The 24536-nt window shown below is 41.6% G+C and overlaps 1 protein-coding gene across 1 annotated transcript in view; it reads right to left on the reverse strand.

The window, feature by feature from the left end:
- Positions 1–24536, reverse strand: part of lekr1 (Leucine-, glutamate- and lysine-rich protein 1) — a 101995-nt gene that overhangs the window by 23938 nt on the left and 53521 nt on the right. The window contains exons 6-8 of the mRNA XM_085429622.1: positions 17297–17378; positions 7936–8013; positions 4992–5195 (exon numbers count right to left, since the gene is read on the reverse strand). Coding sequence (XP_085285748.1) covers positions 4992–5195; positions 7936–8013; positions 17297–17378 — 364 coding nt within the window. The remainder of the gene's footprint in view (positions 1–4991; positions 5196–7935; positions 8014–17296; positions 17379–24536) is intronic.

Below are 24536 nucleotides of genomic sequence, written 5' to 3' on the forward strand. Positions count from 1 at the left end.
TCGGGCAAGGAACAGTCTTGTATGATGGGTGTGCGTAGAAGCACGCACACAGATGACTCTGTGCATATCTGATTGTGGAGTAGACGAACTACAGTATAATAATAAAGAGCAACAGCTATATTCCATCTCTTCCTGCTCGGGCCAGACACAATATTATTCACTCCACTGGGTCTGGCTAATCGCATCAGCCTACTCACCACCCCCACACACACACACATACAATGAAGCATAAAAATAGATGCAGACTCTTGGGTGCGTGTAGGAGATTTCATTCTGCTGTGATGGGCCATCGGAGTGTAATCGCCAAACAGCACAACTGAATTCTGTAAATCAATAAATCCTGTTCAGTTCCTTCTAATGATTTCTCCTTATTGAACTGAACTGTGTAAAGTCACAAATGTTAAGAATAAGATATTTGTAATCCACATACAACACCCACTGAGGCACTTTAATTCCTAAGAAGAACCCAGAGCTCAACAGCCTCTTGGTTTGGGTCAATAATTACATAAATGTAATCATATAAATCTTTGATCAGTAGAAAGCCTTTGTTGTCGAAACAATGGTGAGAGCTAATTACAGTCAGGTCCATTATTTGTTGGACAAAAACAGAGTTTTGCTGTTTTGCCTCTGTACACCACCACAGTGGATATTAAACCAAAAAATAAGGACTGTGGCTGAAGTGCGGTTTACAAAAATGCTGAGTGTTTAGGAATTACAGTCATCTTTTATACACTGTCAAAGGGTCAAAGGTAACTGGACATCTGACACAGTTTCATGGCCGTGGTATTTCATGACGAATGATGCAGATAAAATATCTTTAGATAATTCAAAGTGTTGAATCAGTATTTTAGAGCATCTCACCGAGACCCAAAGAGATGTCAGTGCAAGTGAGGCTATCATTAGGCTGAAAAAACTAAATAAACCTGTCAGACAGAAACTTTAGGAAAAAACAACAATCAGGTTCATTTTTTTAAAAAGAATGAATTCTCTGTGAAGCTCAGCATCACCAAAAGGCCTAAAAGACCAGAAGACTAAAGTGGATGATGACAAAATTATTTCCATGAGTAAGAAAAACAACTTCACAACTTCTAGCAAAGTCAATACGGTGCACGAGGAGGCAGGAATGTCACTGTCAGAGTTTACAGGAAAGAGAAATTTACAAGGTGCAAACCACTGATTACACTCAATTACAAAAAGGTCAGATTAGACTTTACCAAACATCTAAAAGAGCCTGAATCGGGTCACCAGTGTTTATTGATGATATGAGTGCTGATAGAAAGAGCAGAAGGAAGTGTGAAGTGTACAGGGCTGTACTCTCTGCTCAGGTTCAGCCAAATGCTGCAAAACTGACTGGGCAGGACTTCACAGTATGAATGAATAATGACTCAAATCATGCTGCAAAAGCAACCCAAGAGTTTCTCAAGGCAAAGACATGCCAATGGCCAAGTCAGTCACCTGATCTCCCCTCAGTAGAGCAGCTTTTCAATTATTAAGTACAAAACTGAATTAAGAGAGCAGCTGAAGGTTGTTGCTGTAAAAGTCTAGAAGAGCATCTCAAGGTAGGAAACACAGCATTCGGTGATGAAAATTGGTCCTAGACTTCAATTATCTTTAAGCCTCCACATGAAAAATGAAAGGACTGCTAAAGGTCAGCATTCAGTCACATCATAATTGAACAGAGAGAAAAACTGTGTGTTTGTCCAATAAATTAGGAAACCAAGTGCAGATTAAGTTATATTTCTAGCAAATGATCCATCAGTTGGTCGTTTCAGCGTCGCTGCAGCGCTCTGGGCAGCAGTGACTAGGCAGTCATATTTCAAACAGCTTAAATACTGTTAATCTAATCAAAGCATATTCCTGGTGTCAGTTTAAATGTTCGCTGACTGATAACTGACTGAGAAGCAAGGATTGGTGTCATTTGTCCATGCTGCTTGCATTCAACTGCTTAGAGAAGTACATTTCATTGCACACTCAGTATATTGAGAAAAGGACTTTTTCTTGCCTGTTCTGAGTATGTGTGTTTTCTAAAGCACAGAGCCTGCAGATGTTTTTCAGTTCAGCTGGTGAAGACGAAGAACCCTCCAAGTTAGGATCTGACAGTTTCATGAAGCTGAAGACTTAATATGTGAGAAACTGCTGATGCATACAATATTTGTGTATGCCTTTATGTGAGTGTTTTCAACAGCGTGTGCATGTGTTTCACAGTCAGATATAATTCCCCTCTGATTATCAAATAAGTAGACCCCCGCAGCTATGCAGTGTATCAGACCTTTTAAATTTGCAGTGAGTGCGTGTGTGTGTGTGTGTTGGCATGTGTGACCCCCTGGGAAGCGTGAGCGTGCAAGTTCAGCCCTCAGAAGGAGGTCTCGGGGGATTACAGGGAGGAATGATGGGAAAATCCGGGAACACTCTCTCGTTCACTCACACGCCAGGCTGCTTTTAAGGACAGGCAAATGTGTTTTTGTGCAGAGTGTGTGTGTGTGTGTGTGTGTGTGTGTGTGTGTGTGTGTGTGTGTGTGTGTGCGTGCGTGTGTGTGTGTGTGTGTGTGTGTGAGTGGCTGTGTGCAGCGGGTGCTGCCTCATCAAAAGGCACACTCTATTTGCCTACTTCTGCTGATAAAATCTGTGTGCGCACACACAGACAAAGAAATTAAACTGTCCGCACATCACAAAGGCAATTTCCACTTTTTTTCCCCTTTTTTTTGCGTGTTTGTGAATAAACAAAGCGGATCAACAGCTAACACAAATCTCTGCTGACATAATACATCCTCAGGGACACCACTCTCCACCTGGAAAGATGATGAAGATTTCAAAGGCGAGAATCTTCCCACACTCACACACACTTTCAAAGCTTTCGAGCTTTCAAAGCACAAATGGGCTGCCTTGTAAAGAAAAAATTGACATAAATTTACAGCAATAGCAATTTATGAACTGTTAATAAAAAAAAAGGAGGGAGAGCCATAATAAAAGTCAAGAACCAGACAAGGATGATATAATACTTTCCACCCAAGAAAACAGTGAGAAGATCAAGAGAACACCAAGAGACGAGCTTAAAAAAAAACGACAGCGAGAGAGAAGGGTAAACACAGATGAAGGCGATATCTTAGATGTGTGGTTGAAATAAATCTCCTCTAATCTTTTATTAGCCTATATAAGAAAAGCCAGAGGCATTAAAACTGCTTCTCTGTGGGGCTAGATCGAGTTTGCTCTTGAGTTCATATTTGTCACGAAAACTCTGCAGCTTGAAACCACTGGAAACAAGCCCTCACCCATTTTTGGATGAGGAAGCACACGGATACTCCTGACCTCTCTTGACTTTTAAATCTTTCACTCTGAACCCGCTTTCTGCCACTTTTTCTTTCCGCTCCGTCTCTCTGTTTTAAACTTTGTGTCAGTTAGACTGAATCAAAGGCACGCTGTCAAGTTTCGTGTGTGTGTGAGTGTATGAGTGAGTGTGTAGATTGTGTGCGGCCCCTGTGACCCATGCTGTGTGCATGCGAAAGCCAGACAGTGTGTGAAGTAACCACCGAAACCACAGTCACAGTCTCCATCCCTCCTCCCTGAAACACTCCTAGCCTTCTACCTCCCTCTCTCTTTCACTCTCCTTTCCTACTTTCTATCCTCACTTTCTCCATAATTTGTTCTCCTTTTTCCTGCCTCCTTCTGCTCTCTTCACCGTCCCTCTGTACTGACCTTCTTGTCCATCCCTGCAATTTGGCCTGGGGAAAATTTTGCCTGCCAGCTGTTAAGATTGCCCTTTCACTGTCACTTCACAACTGCTTTTCATCGGCAGCTATTTAAAGAGCTGCCGTTCCGAGTTAACGTAGAGATGATGGGGTGAATTATCCTTGCTGCTGCGACTGAGTAGTAGCAGTAATTTGGCTGTCTTTATTACACAGCTGCCACTTTTACTTTCAATCTTGTTTTTTAGTCCTTTTTCACATATGCTCACTAAATGGCTTTGCATATACCATAAAGCATAAATAAAGTACCTATAGTTCCTCTACTGTACTACTACATGTAGTGTAGGCTGCTCTGAGCGGTCAGTAAGAATAGAAAAGTGATATATATTAAAGATGATTTGAATCCTTACAAGCAGACCAAGGATTATTACATAGTAAACTAGTAAACTAGCAAGCACAGCCTGTGGCTCATGTGGTACAGCAGGCTATCTACCAATCAGATGGTCAATCTCTCCTTGGGCCAGAGTGAACCTCAAGTTACTTTCAAGGCATCCATGTGAATGTTAGATAAAATAAATGAGTTGGATAGATGGATACACGTGTGTTTGGGTGAATGATACTTGCTCTAAAGAGGACGCTGAGCACAGAACTACGACGAGTGTTTCTGCTCAAATCAGGCAATAAAAGTGCTGGAAGGGGATAATGTGCAGCACATACTGTAGAGAGGAATGTGTGCCTGTGGGTGTGCGTCAACAGGGGATAAAGCTGGACCCAGGTAGCGCTCTAAGTGGAAGCACAGAAGGAGTGGTGATAAGACAGATGCTGCAGATGTGTAGCAAAAGTCTGTAATGTGAAAAGGGTGAGAAAGACCAGAGAACTGCGAGTCCTTTCATGGGTCGCTGGAGGTCGGTGGAGGTGGTTAAGTTGTCTGCAGCAAGAAAAAAATAAAGGGCTTTTGTTTCACGACATTTCACCAGCAGCCACAGAGAGGGTGAATCTGTGTCTGTGTGAGTCATGAAACTTTACAGGTGTGAAGATGAAAAATGCGACAGTATACCATCCGAGCTATGGGGCCCCATGTCTCCTTCCCACGCCCCTGTCCCACAATTGTCTTAATTTTTTGTGTATCTGTAACTCCTAAAATTGGTTGCTTTTTCTCCACATGTGTCTCTGTTACAAACTCTGATAAGATTAAATTACTGCTGTTTGTTTCACTGGCAGCACTTTTATAGATCAAAGTTAGCACCTATGCTGCAAAATGATGAACTACAGAATAGAACAGAATAGAACAGAAGTCACAGTCATCACCTTTCTTTCTTCAGCTCTCTTGTTTCCTGCTCTGTATTCTCCAGAGCTCTCCTTAGTTGTGTCACTTCCTCTGCAGCTGCAAAGTACTTCCGGTTCATCTGCTCCTCTCTCTGACTGCAAGACAACAGCTGCTTCTGCATTGCATCACATCTCTGTTGGCATGACAACCACCTCTCATGTTTCTCCTCCAGCTCCACTTGTAACCTATGAAAAAGACACATAAGATGAGCGTGCACACATGGCAAGGTTTGCTTTTCAACTCTGTACTGACAGGTCAACCGGTCTGTGTAAGCACCAAGGACAGTCTGTTAGATAAGAGAGAAGCCGTTCATTCTCCAACCTTATCAGACTTCCAAAAGTCAGGAATCCAGCAGGTGAAAAAAAACTGGGACTTTTAAAGTTCATTGGGCCTCATTTACTAACAGTGTGTATACACAAATCTACGATTTATCAATATTTTTGGCTATGAATTTGTTCGTACTTTAGGAACAAATTTATAAGTTACCTTTTTGTGCGTACGAACAAATACCAGCGGCTGGAATTTAAACACAAGTCTAAGCCTACTACTACTACTGCTACTAATAACAACAATAATCAATCTGATTATTATTATTGCCTTTTGGACAGTATATACAGCTGTCTAAAACACTGTGTTCATGACTACAAAAGCAGGCATGTAAAGGAAATAAATACTACAGCTGAGGGAAAGCATAGCCACGCTATGGAGGAAGCTCATTTGCGCCATTCTTTTGGCTCGTGACCATGGGTGCAGGTGGGGACGTAGATCGATGAGCTTCACACTCAGCTCTGTCTTCAACTCAAGAGACTGGTGCAACGCCCACATAACTGCAAACGTACATATTCCATTACCTCTTATCATATCTTAAATGTTATCATCTTCCATTAAAAAGGACTTCAATCATTGCCAGATGTCATCACTCCGAGTCTAATTTCTTGGCACTGTGCTATGGGTGCTGGAGAGTCAGGTTTTTTTTTTTCAATTTCATATGAGGAGTTTCTATTCGGGGCTGACAGATCACGTCTTCCTTGTCCTTTGTGCAGGGTAAGAACGTTTCCATGCACCAATTAGAAAATGATGTTTCCTCCTTTATTAGTTTTAATCTTTTAACTTTATGCACATTGCATCAAGCAAAAATTCAATTATATGCAACATTCTCTGACTGGGGGAAATTTGTTTACCATTTAAACCTATTTTCTGCATTCTCCAGCATATAAAATAAAATACTTTTTTGTGTTTACACTCGCTCTTTCAAATAGATGCAAGTAAAACACAGAAAAAATAAATAAAATCAAAGATTCAACAGCACTAAGTCCTGTCACTGTTAAATCCATCTTCACCTGTTAAGCAGGAGCGGTCATGTCAGTGGGGAGATCCGGGTGTCTCTCTGTGAATTTCACATTCCCGTAGCAGCGTGCTCGGTGCTCGCTCAGATTTGAAGTTAAATCTTTTGCTTCCCGCAGACAGTTAAAAAGCAGACACTAATGTTTTTGTCACCTTTCACAGAATCAAACTCAAAGTAATGTCAGTACTTTCAAGCTTTAAGCACTGCATGGTCGTACTCTCCCCCACACTCCAGATTATCCATTGTTGTTCTACACACGTCTGTTGTTGTCACGGACGTCGCACGCTCGTACGTCATTGTCATGAGACACTCTCACAAACAAAATCACGGTTTAGCAATGCAGTAACACAGCTTGCTTACGGGAGAGTAACAGTAATCCAATTACTTTTTTGCAATAGTAATCCATTGCTTTACTGGTTACTTGAAAAAAGTAATCAGATTACCGTATCCATCTCTGGTCCAGAGTACCAAATTTACTTGACTGTTCATTCATGAAAAAACACAGGAGAAAAATAATGAACGGGCAGGTGCACTATCTACGTTGGTCACAGATCTCGATGCTTTATTAGGAGGCAGACAAGCAGGATCAAGTGTTTTTGAGAAAACAGAGAATGAGATGGGCTGACAAAGAAAAACAGAGCTCTAAAGTGGTGTCAAACACAGAAAGATATGGATTCTCTTGTCTGTTCTCGCTTTTATCTGCTTTAAAGGAACATATTAAAGGAAATTGCAGGGACATTCAAATAAACCTATTTCAAACTACGTGAAGCAAGCGTAACTGGACAGATTCACAGATTGAAGTTCAATTTCGAAATCAGTACCTGCAGCGTTAGAAAGCAGGCACTCATTGGTTTCCCTGCAGAAGCCAAAGTGTTTTGACCAGATAAACATTGTCTTTTGGTACCTATGGTCTCCATTTTTGGGGCAGTTTAGTAAATTGCTGTCTCCTGTTACATTTTCAGGTATGGGGGGATGTTTCTTCAATCTCTCATCCTTCTAAAATAGCTTCCACCTCCCCTAGCGGAGCACCGCTTTATGTTGAGCCGTATAGGAGCCAGAGGGTTAGATCAGAGGCTTCAGTGTGGGAGGGGAAATAAATCGACGGTGTAATTGAACGCATCAGGCTGCCAGCATCTTAGAACGGGAATACCAGCAAATACCATGTGAAAAAATACACACCCTACATTTATCGCCTGCATGGAAAGATGAGAGGCCTTGTGGGTTGTGTGAGTGTGACACACATGTGTGTTAGTGTGACGGACTACTGCTTTACCTCGGCATAGCTACAGTACAGTATGTCTACGGATGCGCGCGTGTGTGTGTGTGAAACGTGATTCCCCGGCAACTAAGAAGTGCTTCCATCTGTCGTGCCAGCCTCACACGAGCTTTGGCTGTGTCGCCGGCACTTTATGGAGCCTAAGATCTCCACAAATGATCCAAGGGCCAACAGTTATACAGCCACCTCTCTTTGGGAGGAAGGAGATGGAGCACAGGAAGAGAATAATTGGAGAAGAATGAGTGGGATGAGAGTTGTGGTTGTGGGAAAGTTGGAGCGTGGAGAAACAGAAAGAGGAGCAAACCTGAGGAGCTTTCCTCTGTGTTCCTTTTCAGAGTCTTCTAGCTGGGACAGCTGCTCCTCACTCCGTCTCTTCTGCTCTCTGGAGACGAAAAGCACATGGCACAGGTGATCATTTCCACCATTTGTTGAGTAAATACATTTATGACCAATTTATGAGCATAGATCTAATATAGCAAGCATTAACTCCCATACCCACAGTTCACATTCAGCCAGAAGGAAATCCATATTCCCTGGGTATGTTTTTTTACAATCTCGAGTGTCACTGTAGAGTACTTGAGCAAGATGCCAAATCAATACAGCTGCTATTCTGCGCACTCCTTGACTTGAATCTCCATGTGGAAGAAGCCAAGCTTAACAATGAATCCTCCCTCTGGGATCAGCAAAAGTTCAAGCATATTGTAACTCTTCGAGCTCAAAAAAGTGCTGCTGTCTGTCAGTTTGCAACTAAATTGAGTTGCTATGTTGTGATTTTAATGTAAAAAAAAATTTAGATGGTGTTTTTTAGATCACCTCTTGTTCTATGGGCAGCTGCTGCCTCTTCTCGAGAAAGTAAATCGGCTTTAATTCTAATAGTGCGTGCCATGACAGTGTGTGATACTCCTACCTTCCATGCATACACATACACAGACACACACATACTTTACCCTAACCCCCCTAACCCTGCCGGCTTCTCAGTCTAATCCCCTCTCTGGCGGCATGATCAGTTAATTTGTTTGGGTGTATGCGTGCGTGCCAGTATGTTTTCGGCCGTCTAGCCCTGTGACCTTGCAAACACACGCAACGAGGATATAGACTGAGAAGGCCTGCATGTCTGAGCTCAGAGGGAGGCGGCCTGTTTTCACTTCCAGTGAGACAGATTTTGTTTTTTTCCCCTGACAAACACTTTGGAATTATTTGTACATTTCAACAAAAGTGGATTCACAGCCGGAGCAGCTCCTCACTCTATAAGTTCTGTAATCTGCATTTCATGAGTGATTTGATTGCTTTTTAGTAACAGTTCAAGCTCTAAAAGCAACATGAAATATGTCTAAATGCTTCGCACAGACACCTGAATGAGAATGTGCAGGCCTAAACCAACTGTAATTTCAGCAAAGTTTTAAAAGTGTGGCTTTAGCCTGACCTTTCTGATTATTTGTCAAGCCAATGCTTGGGGACTAACAGCTCTGACCCTGCAAAAATGGCAGCTTTCCCCCTGAGATGTACGTCTAAAACTATATAAAAAAAAAGAAAAGACAAGCAAAGGCAACACAGTAACGGCAGCTAATGCCAGACAACCACATTAAATCCATGGCGGAGAGATGAGTTCAGGGTGACACGTAAGGTGTGAATGTGATAGCAGCCAGTGAAAGTATGCGAATGTTAGTCACAGACAGAAGCACAAATACAGACACATAATGAGAGTAACACTCGCAGCTGTCTGGCTCCAGTTATCAGCCTCCCGCTCTTTGTACCTTCTATCACACTCACACATCTCCATCCCATTCTCTCTCTCGCTTGCTCTTTTTTTTTCTTAACCTTCTTTTCTTCCCGGGCATCTACCGATGATTTGGAACAGACCTCCTGCATTCTTTCTATTCAGCTACAGCATAATACAATTCATACTTTACAAACTACTATGCCTTGACCCTCTCACTCTCCCTCCCTTTGTGTTTTCAAGGTCAGAGATGACATGATATCTATCTCACAATATCTTACTCTCAACTGCTGTTTCCGTTCTTTCTATTCTTTATCTCCCGGTCTCCTGTTCCTGACTCTTTTTCCTCTGAGGTGAAAAGGGCCTTTGAAGGAGAGAAGGATGACTGAGAGAGAGAGAGAGAGAGTAAAATGGTGGTCGGTGGTGTTTTCTTTGTGACTTTGCAGGCTTCAAAGTGCAGTCAAGTCCACAGTGCTCCGTGAGAGCGCTGGAGGACTTTGGGCACATTTGTGGCTACAGGCATGTGGTGCACACAGTTTGCACATGGAAACAAAGTGAGAGTCAGAAGAATCTATTATCACATATTATCAGTAGATGTGTCAGAAGCAGGTTACGATCACAACATGAGGATTCCAGGAAAGTTCCTCCAGGGGAGGGGAGATGGGTTCAGAATAAAAACAACAAAATCCCTTAATAGTTTTTCCCACTGAGTGGACCGAGTTATGTCACTATCGGTAAACCCTGCACGAACTTGAAACGAGGTGAAAAAGCTTCCTGGTTGTGCAAGATTTAATCAAAGTAACCACAGCAGATGTGGCATGCGCAATCACAGCCTGACAGCACGTAGCATTCAGATCAGAGCCGTCACATGTTTGCAGGCTTCAGCTGGATGACTGATGGAATCACATTAATCTTCGCCCGTCCTTCGTGGCCACATTTCGTTCCCCTGCGTAATTAGATGTGTCACACAGTTCAGGAATGCCTCGTAAAAGTGAAGCAGACCAGGAAAATATATGCGCACGGTTTGCTGCCGATCGGGCCTGAAGCAGGACAGGTGGCAGTCAGTGGAGGATGTGGTGAATCGCAACACCAAAACTGAAATGCTGACTCAGAGTGGTGTTGTTCTTGGCAACCGGTCACAGGAAAGCAGACACTTGCAACATTAGGGAAATGCATTTATTTTTGTGGTGTGTGCTTACAAAAGAGTGAGATTTCTTTTGAATTTGAAAAGGGAAGAGGAAAGAAAAAAAAGTCTTCTTTCTCAAAGGGCTGTGGCTGATTTTTATCTAGCATGTGATAAACAGCAGAGTGTGGTGAGGGTGGAAAAAAAAGACAGAAAAAAATCTGTTTCTGTGTCAGAGAACTCGTGGGAAACGGGGCATCCTGAGAGCAGTCGCTATACTACTGCCAATAACCACACAGACATATGACATAATGCACACACACTGGCTTTAATGCACACATGCGGGCACACACATACACAGGGCAGCCAGCGTGCATCATCCTTATGAAAACAAGCTGTTTCACATCAATCACATCAATCCTTTGCTCTTTCTCTCTTGACCTTCACTCATTTCACCAACCACTCTTTCATCTTTCCTCTCGTGCTCCATGCGTCCTATCCCATCTTTCATCTAACCCTCTCTTCCAACTAATCCATCCTTTTAACCGGGCCTGCGTCTGCGTTGGATGAGCCATGTGTTCGTCCTCTGATGAAAGGACGAGCTCGGTGTCTCCTGCCAATCAGAAAGCAGCAGGACTCTTCCCAACACCTCTTCTAAACGACTCATCCTGAGATATAGGCGGAGGTTTGTGAAGCTCTCTGTGATGCACTGACAAATGCTGACAGATGATACATAGCCAGTAGCGTGAGTCATAAATCAGATTAATAAAAGTTAATCCACACAAGGAGCAGAGTTTGCATGCACAGTGTATTATAAATTAGCGTTATTTTTGGATGAAAGGAAGGTGATAAAAGTATCCTAAAAGTCTGTAAGTCACTTTGTTTGCAAATGAGAGAACAAGCTGCCCTTGGCTGGTCAGAATGCACAGCAAGATCAAAAAAACATTCCACAGCTGTGGACTGTCCTCAGATATGTGTGTTTCCAAAGCAACCAGATAGTGCCACAGAAGCAAAACAGGTGTGGATGTCTGATTGAGGTGTGCGTCAAAGGTTGGGGAGTTGTCATGGCGATGGCTTTTACACACAGATTATTATTTTTTTGCTCTTAAATATCAAGAGTGAATCGAGGGTCCAACATGCTCTGGAGATGTGAAGATACAAGTTGAGACTAAAAGGATTCAGGATGCACAGAGACGCCCATAAACTCCCACAAAACAGCGTCTGTGGGCATTTTAGTCAGCGTCAAGCGGACAGTGAAAGGAGGGTCGACTCAGACGTCCCATCTGGACCTCAGTCTTGACCTCGGCTGACTGTCTGCCACACACGAAACAGATTAATCACTCCCTTGTGCTCATTGTTATTTCTAACCAGCGACATTCGTTCAAGTAGAGCACAAATCTGTGGCACACCCATGCAGTGTTTAACAACTTGTTTAGAACATGCAAACCACACAGCAGTTAAAATCAGCTGTTATATTTATGCATCGGGATTTAAATTAATAAAACTGAAAAATATTCTCTATTGCACTTTCTTATAATACTTACTTAATAACAAAATCGGCAGCATTAGTAATAATAACATTATTTATGAATGAATATAACTTGTTTGGTTTTGTTTTTTAACACTGGCACTTTTTTAAGCAAAGCAAGATGAATTTTTATCAAGACTAACACAATTATTCCTGAATTAACTGACGTAACGTTTACTCAATATTACACTTAAGGCACTTTGTACTTTTATTCGAGAAGCACTTCATTTGATTTCCAGGTAAAAAAAAAAAAGATTAAAGCAAGAAATATGATACCAAGATACAAAAATAAATATACCCAGTTTTGATAAATATTCAAGCAAATTTACAAAACATGTTCAGACAGTTGACGTGCCAAACTGGCCTACAGCTACCATTGTAATTGACAACAGTGAGGAACTGCTCAGATACCTACATGTCAGCCCCTGTTTCTCTGTCATCATCTCCACACACACCCTTTATCATGCAATAAAGTCTTAGACTTGAACATATTTGCCTGATCCTTCTCACCTAACTCATTATGCAACATGTCCTTAAGGCTGATTCTCCCTGTAGCATTCTATCTCCATATGTCAGGTCGCGTCAGATTGCAAACCTCGCCTCCGTCATCTCTGTCTCTGCATTCATCCCTGTGTTAGATGGATGTGCACGTTCCACATGCGTGGCCACAAAGTCAAATTAAGGTTGGGCACATGCAAGCATGCAGAGGCGTGAGCAGTTTTTATGGCAAGAAAGAGGGCAGCGGGTCAGATGGAATTAGCTTAAAAATAAAACACAAAAGTACAGAATGAGAACGATCCGTTTCATGCAAAAGCAGTCGAAGAGAAGAGGACACGGACATGGAAAGAAACACAGGAAAACTATTATTTGTGCACCACAGTAAACTGTTTGCTTTCTTCAGTTTCCCTGAAGAAATATAATATTCTTTGCGATTGATTGCAAACAGACTTGTAACTGGGGACCAGTATCTAAGCATGTTTTTAATTCTAAATACGCACCAGTGACATCAGTGAATGTTAACTTTGAATTATATTCACACTGCTGTGTACAGTGCAGTGCAAAAGTCTTGAACCGCAATGAGCAATAGTTCTCCAGGCTTTCTGAAGATGATCCTTCCTTTTTGTGTGTTTGGGGTTTTCTTATGCACATGATACGTGTTTCACAGACCCACACGCTACAGAATAATTATGAATTAATTCCACAATCTCAATCATTCTGCATATATTACATTCAGTACCATCAGTAATGTTTCTAAACCCGATTAGCATTGAATAAATCCTGAAGCACGGTGAATTTATTTGCATCATTTATTGTAAAGTTTGCTCCTGTTGGAGGAAGATGAGGTTTCTCTTGTCCAGGCTGAAGTGAAGAAGCAGCAGAGTCCTTCTTCTGAAAAACCTGAAGTGCTTCTTCTTTTTCAGGCACTTTTCCTGTAGACTTTTGTTCTGTGCTATGAGATTTGTCATCTCAATAATAAGTTCTTTGTGTTGTAACTCAAATTTTCTCCAGCCCTTTAATTTTTCATGATTTTTTCATGCTTTTCTTGGAGTTCTTACTGTTTCTCTTGCAGCTCTTTATATTTTTCTTCTTGAACTTTCTTATCCTCATGCATGTTGTGGTTTGTTTGTTGTACTTTGTCTTGGATGCCCAGCAACTCTTGATGTCTCCTCTGCAGTTCTTGAAGTGTAGACTGGATAGTTTGTTTTTTCTCTTGTCGTCACTTCTCCTCTTGCATTTCAGTGTTTACTGTGCTTTGTTATATAGTCCTTTCAAATTGGTATTTTTGCTCACCATTGCTTGGATTTTACTCTGAATTTCTGTGCATCTTTTCTCCTGTTCTTGTTTCTTATCCTCAATTTCATTGTTTTTGTCCTTTGCTTTGTAAATAATGGTAATTCTGTATTTTTCTTCATGAAGTATTGGAGAACATGTTGTAGTGAATATTTTTTCGAGGGTTAAAAAAGGTAATCGATGGGAAAATTTGACCTGCAGTGAGCAGTTAAAGTGTGCATGTGAAAACACTGTTTGTGCTTGATGAAACGTCGCTGCCAAGTCACAGCTTATCAAACAGCTGTAAAAAGACATTTTACCACAGCAATAAATGTCGTCCTCCTGCTGGGAAGAAAAAGACTGATGTTCCTGAACACATCCTCGTGGGACTCATGAGGGTTTGAGAAATTATTAATTTTAACCGAACATCCTGCTCCATTTTGTTGCGTATCTTTATCTTTAAGGCTAAAGGCAGGAAGCAAAAAGCTCTGTGAGGTTTTACAAAGGGATGCAAATGTTTCTTTTTGTTGTCCAATTTACACAGCTGCATGTGTGTATGTTCTATTTATACACCTGTGGCTTATGGCAGAACTTGTCAAACATGGCAATAAAACACCTGTAAAGAAGAAGTGCCATTTCACTGAATGCGAAACTGAAACATGGTTATCTCAGATCTGGAATCACGAGCAGAGCAGAGAATGACTGAGGCTGTCAACTCAGTGGCAGAAGTGGAAAGCCTGTCGACAGCAGGATGGCCGGCAACTGTTCCTTTATCCAAGAGCTAAACACTCATGAGCTGGAAAACATTAGCCAAGGTGAAATTCGGTGGACTGATCATTTTAGTAAACAGACTGAATTTTAATAAAACATGTAATTAAAGCAGACATATTGTACTCGTTTTTAGTTCCATATCCTGGGACTTTGGAGAGTTCCTTATTTCTCCCACACTGGTCCCAGCCCCTCAGTCTAGCCCCTGTCTGAAACAAGCTCCTCTACTGTTAATCTATAATTTTACTTTCAATGTAATAGAGAGAGACACAATATTAACCAAAAATCCAGAAAAACGCATTATATAAATGTTATAAATTTCCATATTATTGTGAGAAAAAAGTATTGTTCTCCAAGCAAAACATGACTTCATTCATTCATTCATTCATTCATTCATTGGTGGAGAAACCCTTGTTGACGAGCACAGCGATAAGATGTTTCTTGTAGTTGGTCGCCAGGTTTGCACACATCTTTTAGCCCACTCCTCACAGAAACTCTCTAAAACCTTTAGGTTTCTTGGCTGACAACTGAAATCTACAACTCCGTCTACAGATCTTCTACAGGACTGAGGTCTGGAGACTGGCTAGGCCACTCCATGACCTTAAGTGCTTCTTCTTTAGCCACTCCTTTGTTGCCTTGTTGGGATGTCTCCGGTTACTGTCACGCTGAAAGAAAGCCTCTTCCATGACCCATTTCGAGTGCTCTCACGGAGGTTCTTATACAAGATTTTATTGAACATGATTCCAGAGCACAGGTGAATCTGCAAAAGGAAAATATGCTGCTGCAGGTCTGTACCGCTCTCCACCACACACGGGCAGCTTTATGGAAATCAGACAGATATCATTCATAACACTGACAACACTGCAACAGAATTAACGGAGCGGGAAAATGTTTTGCCTGATATAACTGGAAAAGATGCCAAACAAAAAAACTCGGGCACACCTTTTCTACCTTATTTCATAATCTAGACTTAAATGCTCATAAACACAGCCACCTTTCGTTAGGAACATCAATTGAACCAATGCACAATATAACAACCACAGCTATTCACAATCCTCTAGTTCCCACATAGCAAGCAGGTCTGGCCCAGATCTGGTATCAAGCCGGCACTGCTGGCTGACTTCTGGCATGGTAAGTGGTAGGGCTGGGCAGTATCATACTGTTCACGGTAATACCGGTAAAATGTTGGGCAACGATAGAAAAATGAAATATTGCGAAAGAATATGGGTAAAACGCGCATGCGCAGTGCCTTTGTTGTCATACGCACACAGCGGAAAAAGCATGGCGGCGAAAGCAGATTGTTAGAATTGGTTTGTAAAAATGCTGCAACTTCAGTGGTGTACTCAGATACACAACAAAGCACTATTTTTGTTAGCGCATGCTAGCGGGACGTCGTTATTACCGTGTTTTTTTGGAAAATACGGCACACTTAAAATCAATCCATTGATTTTCCTGAAAATCGACAGTGCCCCTTATGTATGAATTCTGGTTGTGTTTACTGACCTCGAAACGATTTTATGTGGTACACGGCGCTCAAAAATCTGTCAAATGTTTTAGTACGACTTTGCTAAGCTACGAACCCGGACTGCTTGATGGATTGTCGGAGCATTACGGCTACCGTAGGCAGGAGCCTCGCGGAGTGATACGTACTGTGCTTCAACATAATATTACCGTATTGTGTGTGTATAACCTCTTTATTTCTCAAAACTATTTGAGCACCACAAAAGATTTCCACCCTGAAAAAATAAATTTGCCGTCATGTTATAAACACTATTCTATCATCCCGAGCTGCTCTTTTTTACAATGCGAGTGCAATAAATTGCTTTACTTTGTCTGTAAAACGATGAACATGATATATCTCACCTAAATTAACAATCTTACTCACACTCCTCTGAAGCGCAATAAACCCAAGAGTTGTCAAAACCTGAAGACTGGCAGGAACTGCATAGTTTCTCTGGGTTTGGCACAGTTGGACCCAGTTCCTCATGTTCTTAAAGAAAACAACTTTTGAAAGCCTAAAGCGGCATATGAGCCAACTATCATCCTGAGTCATAAAATCACAACTTGTTCTCATCTGCTCATCAAAAAGCTCCTCCAACAGCACCACATAATAACATTACGTACAGCTTTAGCTATTTGTCTGATTAAAATGTTGCATTTTTTTTATTTATTAAAAAAGACAAGCTAAAAACTACAGTCACAATTAATAAAGTGCTTTCCTAAAGGAAAGTGGAGGAATTGAGGTATGTGTATGTGCAAACAGACAGAAATATGTGATGGCAATAAAAAATAAATAAATGTACAATATGACATATTTTAAAGTGTCAGAATGTAACAACTACAGCATTATGTCAATGACGTCTATGGATTGTGTTACTAAAATAAAACACCAACACCCAGTTTCTGGATGGACTACAAAAACAAAAAAACAGTCACTCCTGAGAAAGCTATTTTCTACATATCATGTATTTATCCTCTGAGCAGACCTTTGTTTTAGTCTTTACAGTAAAATCCTCTGGTGTTGCAACCTGACAAGCCTGGTATGCAGACAGTGAGCATTTCCTGGTCTGGGTGGAGTCAGTGAGGCTGCACTTGGCTGAGGGAAGTTATGTGTAGAGTAAAAGCCTTGCAGTGACCTGCTCTTTACCCGGCATATTTCAAATACCACGGATCACCTGCGTCCACATCGGTGCACGTGTTTGCGTGCGTGTTTGTGTGTGTGTGTTTTGTTTGTTTTACCACATACTGCAGACACTTACATCAGCTGCTGACTTAGGCACTCTTTCTCTTCTCTCGTGTTCTGAAGCGCCACGCTGGAATTCTTCAACTCCTCACTCAGTGCTGTTTACACAGACAGACACACAAACGATTACTTCATCCGATGAAGATGCGGTAAAAGCTTACAAAAGTCATCCTGCATAAAGACAATCCGGGGGTACATGAGAGCGACGGAGTGGGCCGTGTTTTCTATCAGATGGTTCATTGGACTTGAGCAAAGGAGGACGGCTCACATTAAATAAAACACTGTGCAAATGTGACATTTGTAATAATGAGGAAAAAACACAAGTGGAGGAGGAAGAACACAAAATAAAGCTCGTAGTGTATCATAAACAAGAGCTGATGTGAGAAATACACGAGGGTTGGTTAAAATAAAAAGTCATAGCCACGAGCTGAACATGAGGAAGAGAGGGAGAGCCGAAAGACGGGAACGTGTTGACAGGAAAGCTGGGACTCGGGTGGTAAAACAGTGATATGGTAGGGCAGCCTGTGTTGTTGTGTGTCTGACGCCAAGGAGCTGCTGTATTGCTGCTGCTTCTTTACTTCACTGCCACCTTGGTGGTTCGATACAGCATGTAGACAAAACCAAATCACTAGATTAAAAAAATAAAACAAGAATAAAATAGCAGAGAAACGTGAATCTTGAAAGGATCTTTAAACAAAGGCTTAATCTAGATGTGTGCTGCACAGGTATGGGGGGCAATCATTATTCTGCCGGTTTCCAGGCCACTGAATACATGTATTAAAAACGGACATGGAGGAAATGGCTGACTGAGATATTTAGACTTTTGTCAGGCCAACAGCTTGTAACACTGCAGCGCTGGACTTCTTTCTCCATGCAAGAGTGGCTCTCATGCAAGAGAAAAGCATTTATGCTTCGAGTCTGAATAGTGAATAACATGCCACTGTTTTCACTGGAAAATCCCTGTGCATGTAGCTGTCATAAGTGTAAATATTTGCATACCAGCCCTCGTCTTCAGCTAAATATGTATAAAATGACAAAGGCTTGCAATCATAAATTGCATAATCGGCAAGCACGGGCATGTACAGCTGCCAGTGGAAGTGGGCCACCGGTGTTTATCGATGATGGTTCTGCTGATAGAAGCAGCAGGATGAACTGTAAAGTGTATAGAGCAATACTCTCAGCTCATATTCAGAGAAATGCTACAAAACTGATCAGACTCAGTTTCACGGTGCAAATGGATAATGATCCAAAGCGTACCGCAAAAGCAACCCGAGAATTTCTCGAGGCAAAGACGGGATATTCTTCATTGGCCAAGTCAGTCATTTTAGCTCCAGATAGCGCATGTTTTTGAATTACCGAAGACAAAACTGAACGCAGAGAGACACCCAAACAAGCAGTAACAGGAGGCGGCTGAAGTAAAGGCCTGGCAGAGCATCTCAAGGGAGGAAACACAGCATTTGGTGATCATGAGTTCAAGACTTTAAGGAGTAATTGACTGTAAAAGACTTCCATAAAACTGTCAAAAATGATCTTTATATTTAAAGTAACGTTAGGTTGTCTAAACTAATACAAACTGCTTGTCAGTCAATTGTCCATTTATTCAAAACTACAAAAGAAATGTTACTGTACCAAAACTTTGGGACTTAACTGTAGATTTTTAATGCTTTGTTCACCAAGTTAAACCGTGAGGACTATTAGCATGAACTACTGTTAGGTTCTGTGGCTCTGCAATAATCAATTGGAAATAAAAGCATAAACTGAAATTTTATGGTTGTCTAGAAACATGAATTCTGACATTTGTCAGATAACTATGATAAAAAAGCTTATATTGTTATTTCTTTTGTGGTGTGTGGCTATTTATTGTTAACAATGAGAGTCACCTTTAAAGCAAAGCTAATTTAATATTAGGAAATTTAGTACATTACATAAGTACTACATATTCAAAAATTTAAAAATGAAAAAGCAACTCCTGCAGGTTGTAATAACTGCTGCAGTATGAAGAAATGTGTAGAAACATAATCGAGTTCAAGTTATTTATGATGTTTTGAAATCATGCCGGAGAAGTGGAGCTCTATAGCATTTTTGTTGCGTTGCCACATAATGCGTTGTACGGCAGGGTATCGTGGCTGCAGGCCTGGAGAGCTCTCAAACCAATGTCAGCCTGACATTCTCCTGCTCCCGTCTTTGTTTTCTTTGCTCTCTCCCTCTCTTGTTTTCTCTCTTTTCACTTCACCGTCTCTCTTCTCTCAGTCTTTTTTTTTCATCCAGCTTCCTCTCTTTCTGTGTCTCCGTTTTCTCCCTCTCACCCTTTTCTCTTTGTTTCTTATCTTGGCTCTAACTTCCATTCCCCCTTTCTTTCGCTCGCTCTTTCAGCAGGAAAAGGGGAATGTAGGAGGTCCTTCTCCAACTGGCAATACACTGGTAATTGCTTTCTGGTCACTGTGACATGACAAGGTCTGCCAGGCTAAAGCGGCACAGCTACACGCTCAGAAGGACACGCGCGCGCACACACACAGCAAAGGCAAGAAGTGCGTGCGTGAAAAGCAGCAAACACACTGAAACACGAGCCCCGACAAAAGGCTCGCACAGAAAGACTCGCAAATAAACACTGCAGCAGCAGTCGTGTCCAAACAGCAATAGCTGTATAAATACTTGATGGAGCAGAAAGGTTTTGCGATGACAGCGAACCAGCTGGTCTGACTTTCTCCGCAGCCCTTCTATTGTGTCCTCGCTGCTAACAAAAAGACACACACAGTGTAACAAGGTGGCTGTAAAAATTACAGCAACTTACTAGCAGCTGGCCACAGACATTTTAGAATAGCCTCGCTGTATTGTCACTGGGGCTTCTTTACTTTGTGCTGTGCTGCAGTCACAGAACATTTTATTTACTCTATAATACACCACAGAGCAGTACATGACTGCTTTTGAACGCCAATACTTTAATAAACAACTTCTTCCCTTTGACATATTGACCAGTTATGTGGGGCTGGGTCGATATGTTCTCATCTGACCACATCCTTCCAGATTGGACGATCATTGATGTTTTGTTTAGGAAGAAAAGCATTTGTTTTGTTATTTTTGGCAAAGGGAGGACGAGACAAGATGTGAGAACTCCTCAGTCCTCAGCAACTTTGGACTCGGCCAACCTAACGCAAACTGCCAGGTCCAGTGTATTTAGTGTTTATGTGTTCTCGACATTTGCTTGGCTGCAAACAACAATGTCAAAGAAGTCGTTAATGTGGCTCCATTCTGTTAAGTAAGATGGCCAAGTAGTCAACTGGAAACTTTGCGGCGGTTTGCATATAACAGCTCAACAACCAACAAGGAAGAGCATCCAAGAGCAGTGAACTAACTTGTCTTTGTTAGGCTGTGTTTAGGGCTTGAGTGTCAACATGATGGAATTGGCATATGTCAATATGTTTGGTTTAATTATAGGTTTAGATGACATTTGCATCCAGCTACAGCTTCTGTGAGAAGCAGCAGCTCCACCCTTAGACCAAGCTGGATCTGAAGCCTCTTCTGATTTAAATGGAAAAATGATATCGTGATTCTGTTTTTCCCCCTGGGACATGAGGCCTGTCAACATTACACTCAACTGTCCTGTTCAGATCAACAGCTGATATATTTCTAATTTCAGAAAATTGCATCAATATTGGCAGGTGGGCACGGGTCACTTCGGAGTCTGCTGCTAACATTTAAGTATAAAGTGATGAGGTCAAATCATTCAGTGAGCGTATACTGGCTTTTTATACCTAATTATTATTCATTTGCTGTAATATGGCTTGGAGGTAGAGTGCGCACCACACACTGCGGTAGCTTTAATGTTGAGGTAACGCCTCCCTGTGAAAAACGCATTGGTTGAAGTGTTGGGACATTTCAGCTGACCAAGATTTTCTTTGAGTGAGTACAGCTCTGCAAATAATTCAAACCCAATACCAGGGGAGATCAGAAAGTCAGTCCAGAAAACATAAGAACTCTTATGACCACAAACACAACGCTATGAACTCAAAGCACTCTAAAAACACCAAGAATAAGATTTACTCCATGGAGGGAAAAATATGTTACAGGACAAAAAACAAAGCTACAGTTTGACTAATCTAACTGCAGAATAAACTGATGTGGTAAATCACTGAGAGAGTGCAGGGGCTAAACTAAAACTTTGATTTTTATTTATGATGTTTTTATGGCAATATGATGATTTCAGTTTGCTTTGTGGGTCATAAGGCATCGTATGCACGTTACCCACATCTCTCCATGCCACATGACATATTGCTTGATTATGGTTTTTTGAAATTAGTCTCCCAAGGCCGAGTATATTGTTGTGAACTTTGAAAACAATCCATAAAAAAATGTGGGCAACATAGTAAGTTTTAACTGATTTAGACATTTGTTGTGATCTTGACCTGGAAGCGATTTTCACCAAAATTAAATCAGCAATTTGACAAATGATATCTTAAAATGCTCGACTGCTAACAAACAGGCAGACAAGCAACCAAATGAAACCGATTGCAAGGGTTAGGGTTAGGGTTAGGGTTTTATCTCCCTCCTTCAGAGGGAGATAAAAGGGGGGGGTTCACACTAAGGATGTTTCAAACTACAGATTATCTTTGGCAAAGCATCAACATCTTTTACATGTGATTTACATAAACAGCAGTTTACAACTGCTTTTGCAAACACGCAGCAACTTCCGCAGCCTGAGGCTAAAGCTGTGGATGGACTGAAACAAGCAACGCCACTAATAACTCTAGCCGACTCCCATAACGTAGCTAGGTTACAGTAACCTACACTACTGGAGCCAAGGCAACATTAAGACCCTGCAAAATTGGAGCTACCTTTACAGTTACACACGCACACACTGGAATTTTTACACACTGGAGTCTACATTACTATAACATCACATTCTCAAGCATACCACATGCATTTTTGTGTGTCTGCCTAGTTTATTATGCATAATGAAAGCATACCACCTTCTGAACCACAGCAGCTTCAGGGGAAAAAATCTGATTGAAGTGCTGCACAGCAGACCCCTGAAGGAGTTTACTGTTCCTACCTCGAAATTGTTTTTACCTAACTAGAACACCAAGGAGCGTACTACATGTTCTCAGAGAAAGTAAGTGCTATGAAGTGAAAATTGCTCAGTAATAACGGCTTATTACTGCATTGCAGTTGTCTTTTAGAAACCTGCTATACCTGAATACCTCCCTACAGGAATTCATAAACTTTTAGCTGATTATACCCCAATACAATTCTTATCCATGTTTACATTAAAATGCTTTGGAGCGACTGAGAAATGGAAACAGAGAGATGTGGAGGCAGTATTTGCTAAGCTGTGTGAACATATATTTGATATTTTTATATTCCTCCTATCGGTATCAACTCACACACGTAGAAAGTTGGCTCCCAGGGAAATAGATACTATAGAGTGTTGGGATGGCCCACGGTGTTGGCAGATATATGTGGTTCACGGATCGGTCACACACACCCGCACACATGCTCACAAGCACGCACGCACATTTGTGTGGCTTTAGTCACGCTTAGTCACATGACACTCGAGTCTGTTTCCACCAAAATCCCACACATTCAAACCTCTGGGTCCATCGCCTCTAACTGTCAAGTCATACAAGTCAACTGCTGACATTTGCACAAAAGTAAAGTTGGATTAATCGCGTCTTCCTCTTCCTCCAATCTCACCGTGTGTCTCTATCTTGGTTTCTCTGTAAAATTCCACACCCCTCAAGGCTTCTCCTCCCTCCTCTCTTCCACCTAACCATAAACCACATTTATCTATTCACATTGGGCAACCTCCTTATGTTTCCCTCTGCTCCTTCTTCCCCACCTCACCTGCTCCGCTCGTCTGCTGTTCGGCGCTAACCACAGAATGCTGACAGACAAGTAGCACAGTTTAAAAGCCGACAAACGCCCATATCAGTTTGCAGTCGCATTCAGGTGACTGGCAAAGGGTTTGTGGTTCAGTTTTGAAATTACAGTAATTGTATCACAGTAGGGCTAAAAACATGTCACTGATTAACCAGCTGGTGTTGGAACGAGCCAGAACTAGCTGAATAATTATGGGATTTTTGCTTGTCAATCAAATGTTGCAGATAAAGATGTTAAAAGCCTTTCTTATGCACATTATCAGCTTGACTATAATGCGCAGCATGGTAACCTATTTTGAGCTTTCGTAACAACACACAAAAGACACAATACTAGTCTTAAATTTAAACTACACAAAACCAAAACATACAGCAACTGGTGAACTTTAGTCAGTAAACTGAACCGACACTCATATGTATAACTACACCCCCCCCCCCATACCAGTTGCTGATTTGTTGCTGACTGTCTGTGAAATCGATTGCTGAAGTCGCAGTCATACAGGTCTAGAGACCAGTTGGGCATCCCCTGACGACCACTGGCTGCTTGGAGAAATAGAGTTGCCAATTACTGGTACAGCAACTACTTTCAATTCAGTTTTATTTATATAGCGCCAAATCACCACAACAGTTGCCTCAAGCCACTTTATTTGATAAGTTAAGAGAAAACACCAACAATCAGATGACCCCTTATGAGAAAGCACTTGGGAAGAAAAACCTCCCTTTTTACAGCAAGAACCATCCGGCAGTACAAGACTCAGGGAGGGGGAGCCATCTGCTATCATTGGTTGGGGGTGAGGGAAGGGAGGGAAATTGCTTTTAAAGTGGTATACAGCGCTTCCTGCTTTACTAGCAGGCTGCTCGTACTTTTTGTAGAAGAACACACTTCTCGCCAAGCAGTAGTGAAACTATGAAAAGTGGCCCTGAAGTAGATGAATGTTTGCCTTTAAAGTAAAAGGCAACCAACACGTTTCAAAAGGAGCAACTTTACTTTGAAGGCAAATGTAGTAGTTTCACTACTGCTTGGTGGCTAATTTTCAAGTTCGCGTCTTCCATCCAAACTTCCATCCAAACTATTGCGGACTATGCAGTAATATGTTTTTGACCAAAACAAACACAAGGATGTTTTTGGTGCAGCACCTTCTTTGCAGCTGATTTCACATGACGACATTCAACAACCTCCAGCAACCAGCTAGTAAATACGCATGTCTTTGCCTAGCAAACAAAGTTTCCCTGGGAGGGGCCGGCCCGTCTGTAAGCCTGTGTACAAAGTATAAAATTGCAGCATTGGTATATTCAGAAACCCAGATGCCGAATTGTTTTTAAAGATGAGAAAAACAAATAGAGAATGCCTCGTCGACATTAGGTTTCTATATTTGTTTTACA

This window comes from Copadichromis virginalis, linkage group LG14, assembly GCF_057382275.1.
Source record: "Copadichromis virginalis isolate Kocher_CV1m ecotype Utaka linkage group LG14, C_Virginalis_male_GT1.1, whole genome shotgun sequence".
NCBI classification, from domain to species: domain Eukaryota; kingdom Metazoa; phylum Chordata; class Actinopteri; order Cichliformes; family Cichlidae; genus Copadichromis; species Copadichromis virginalis.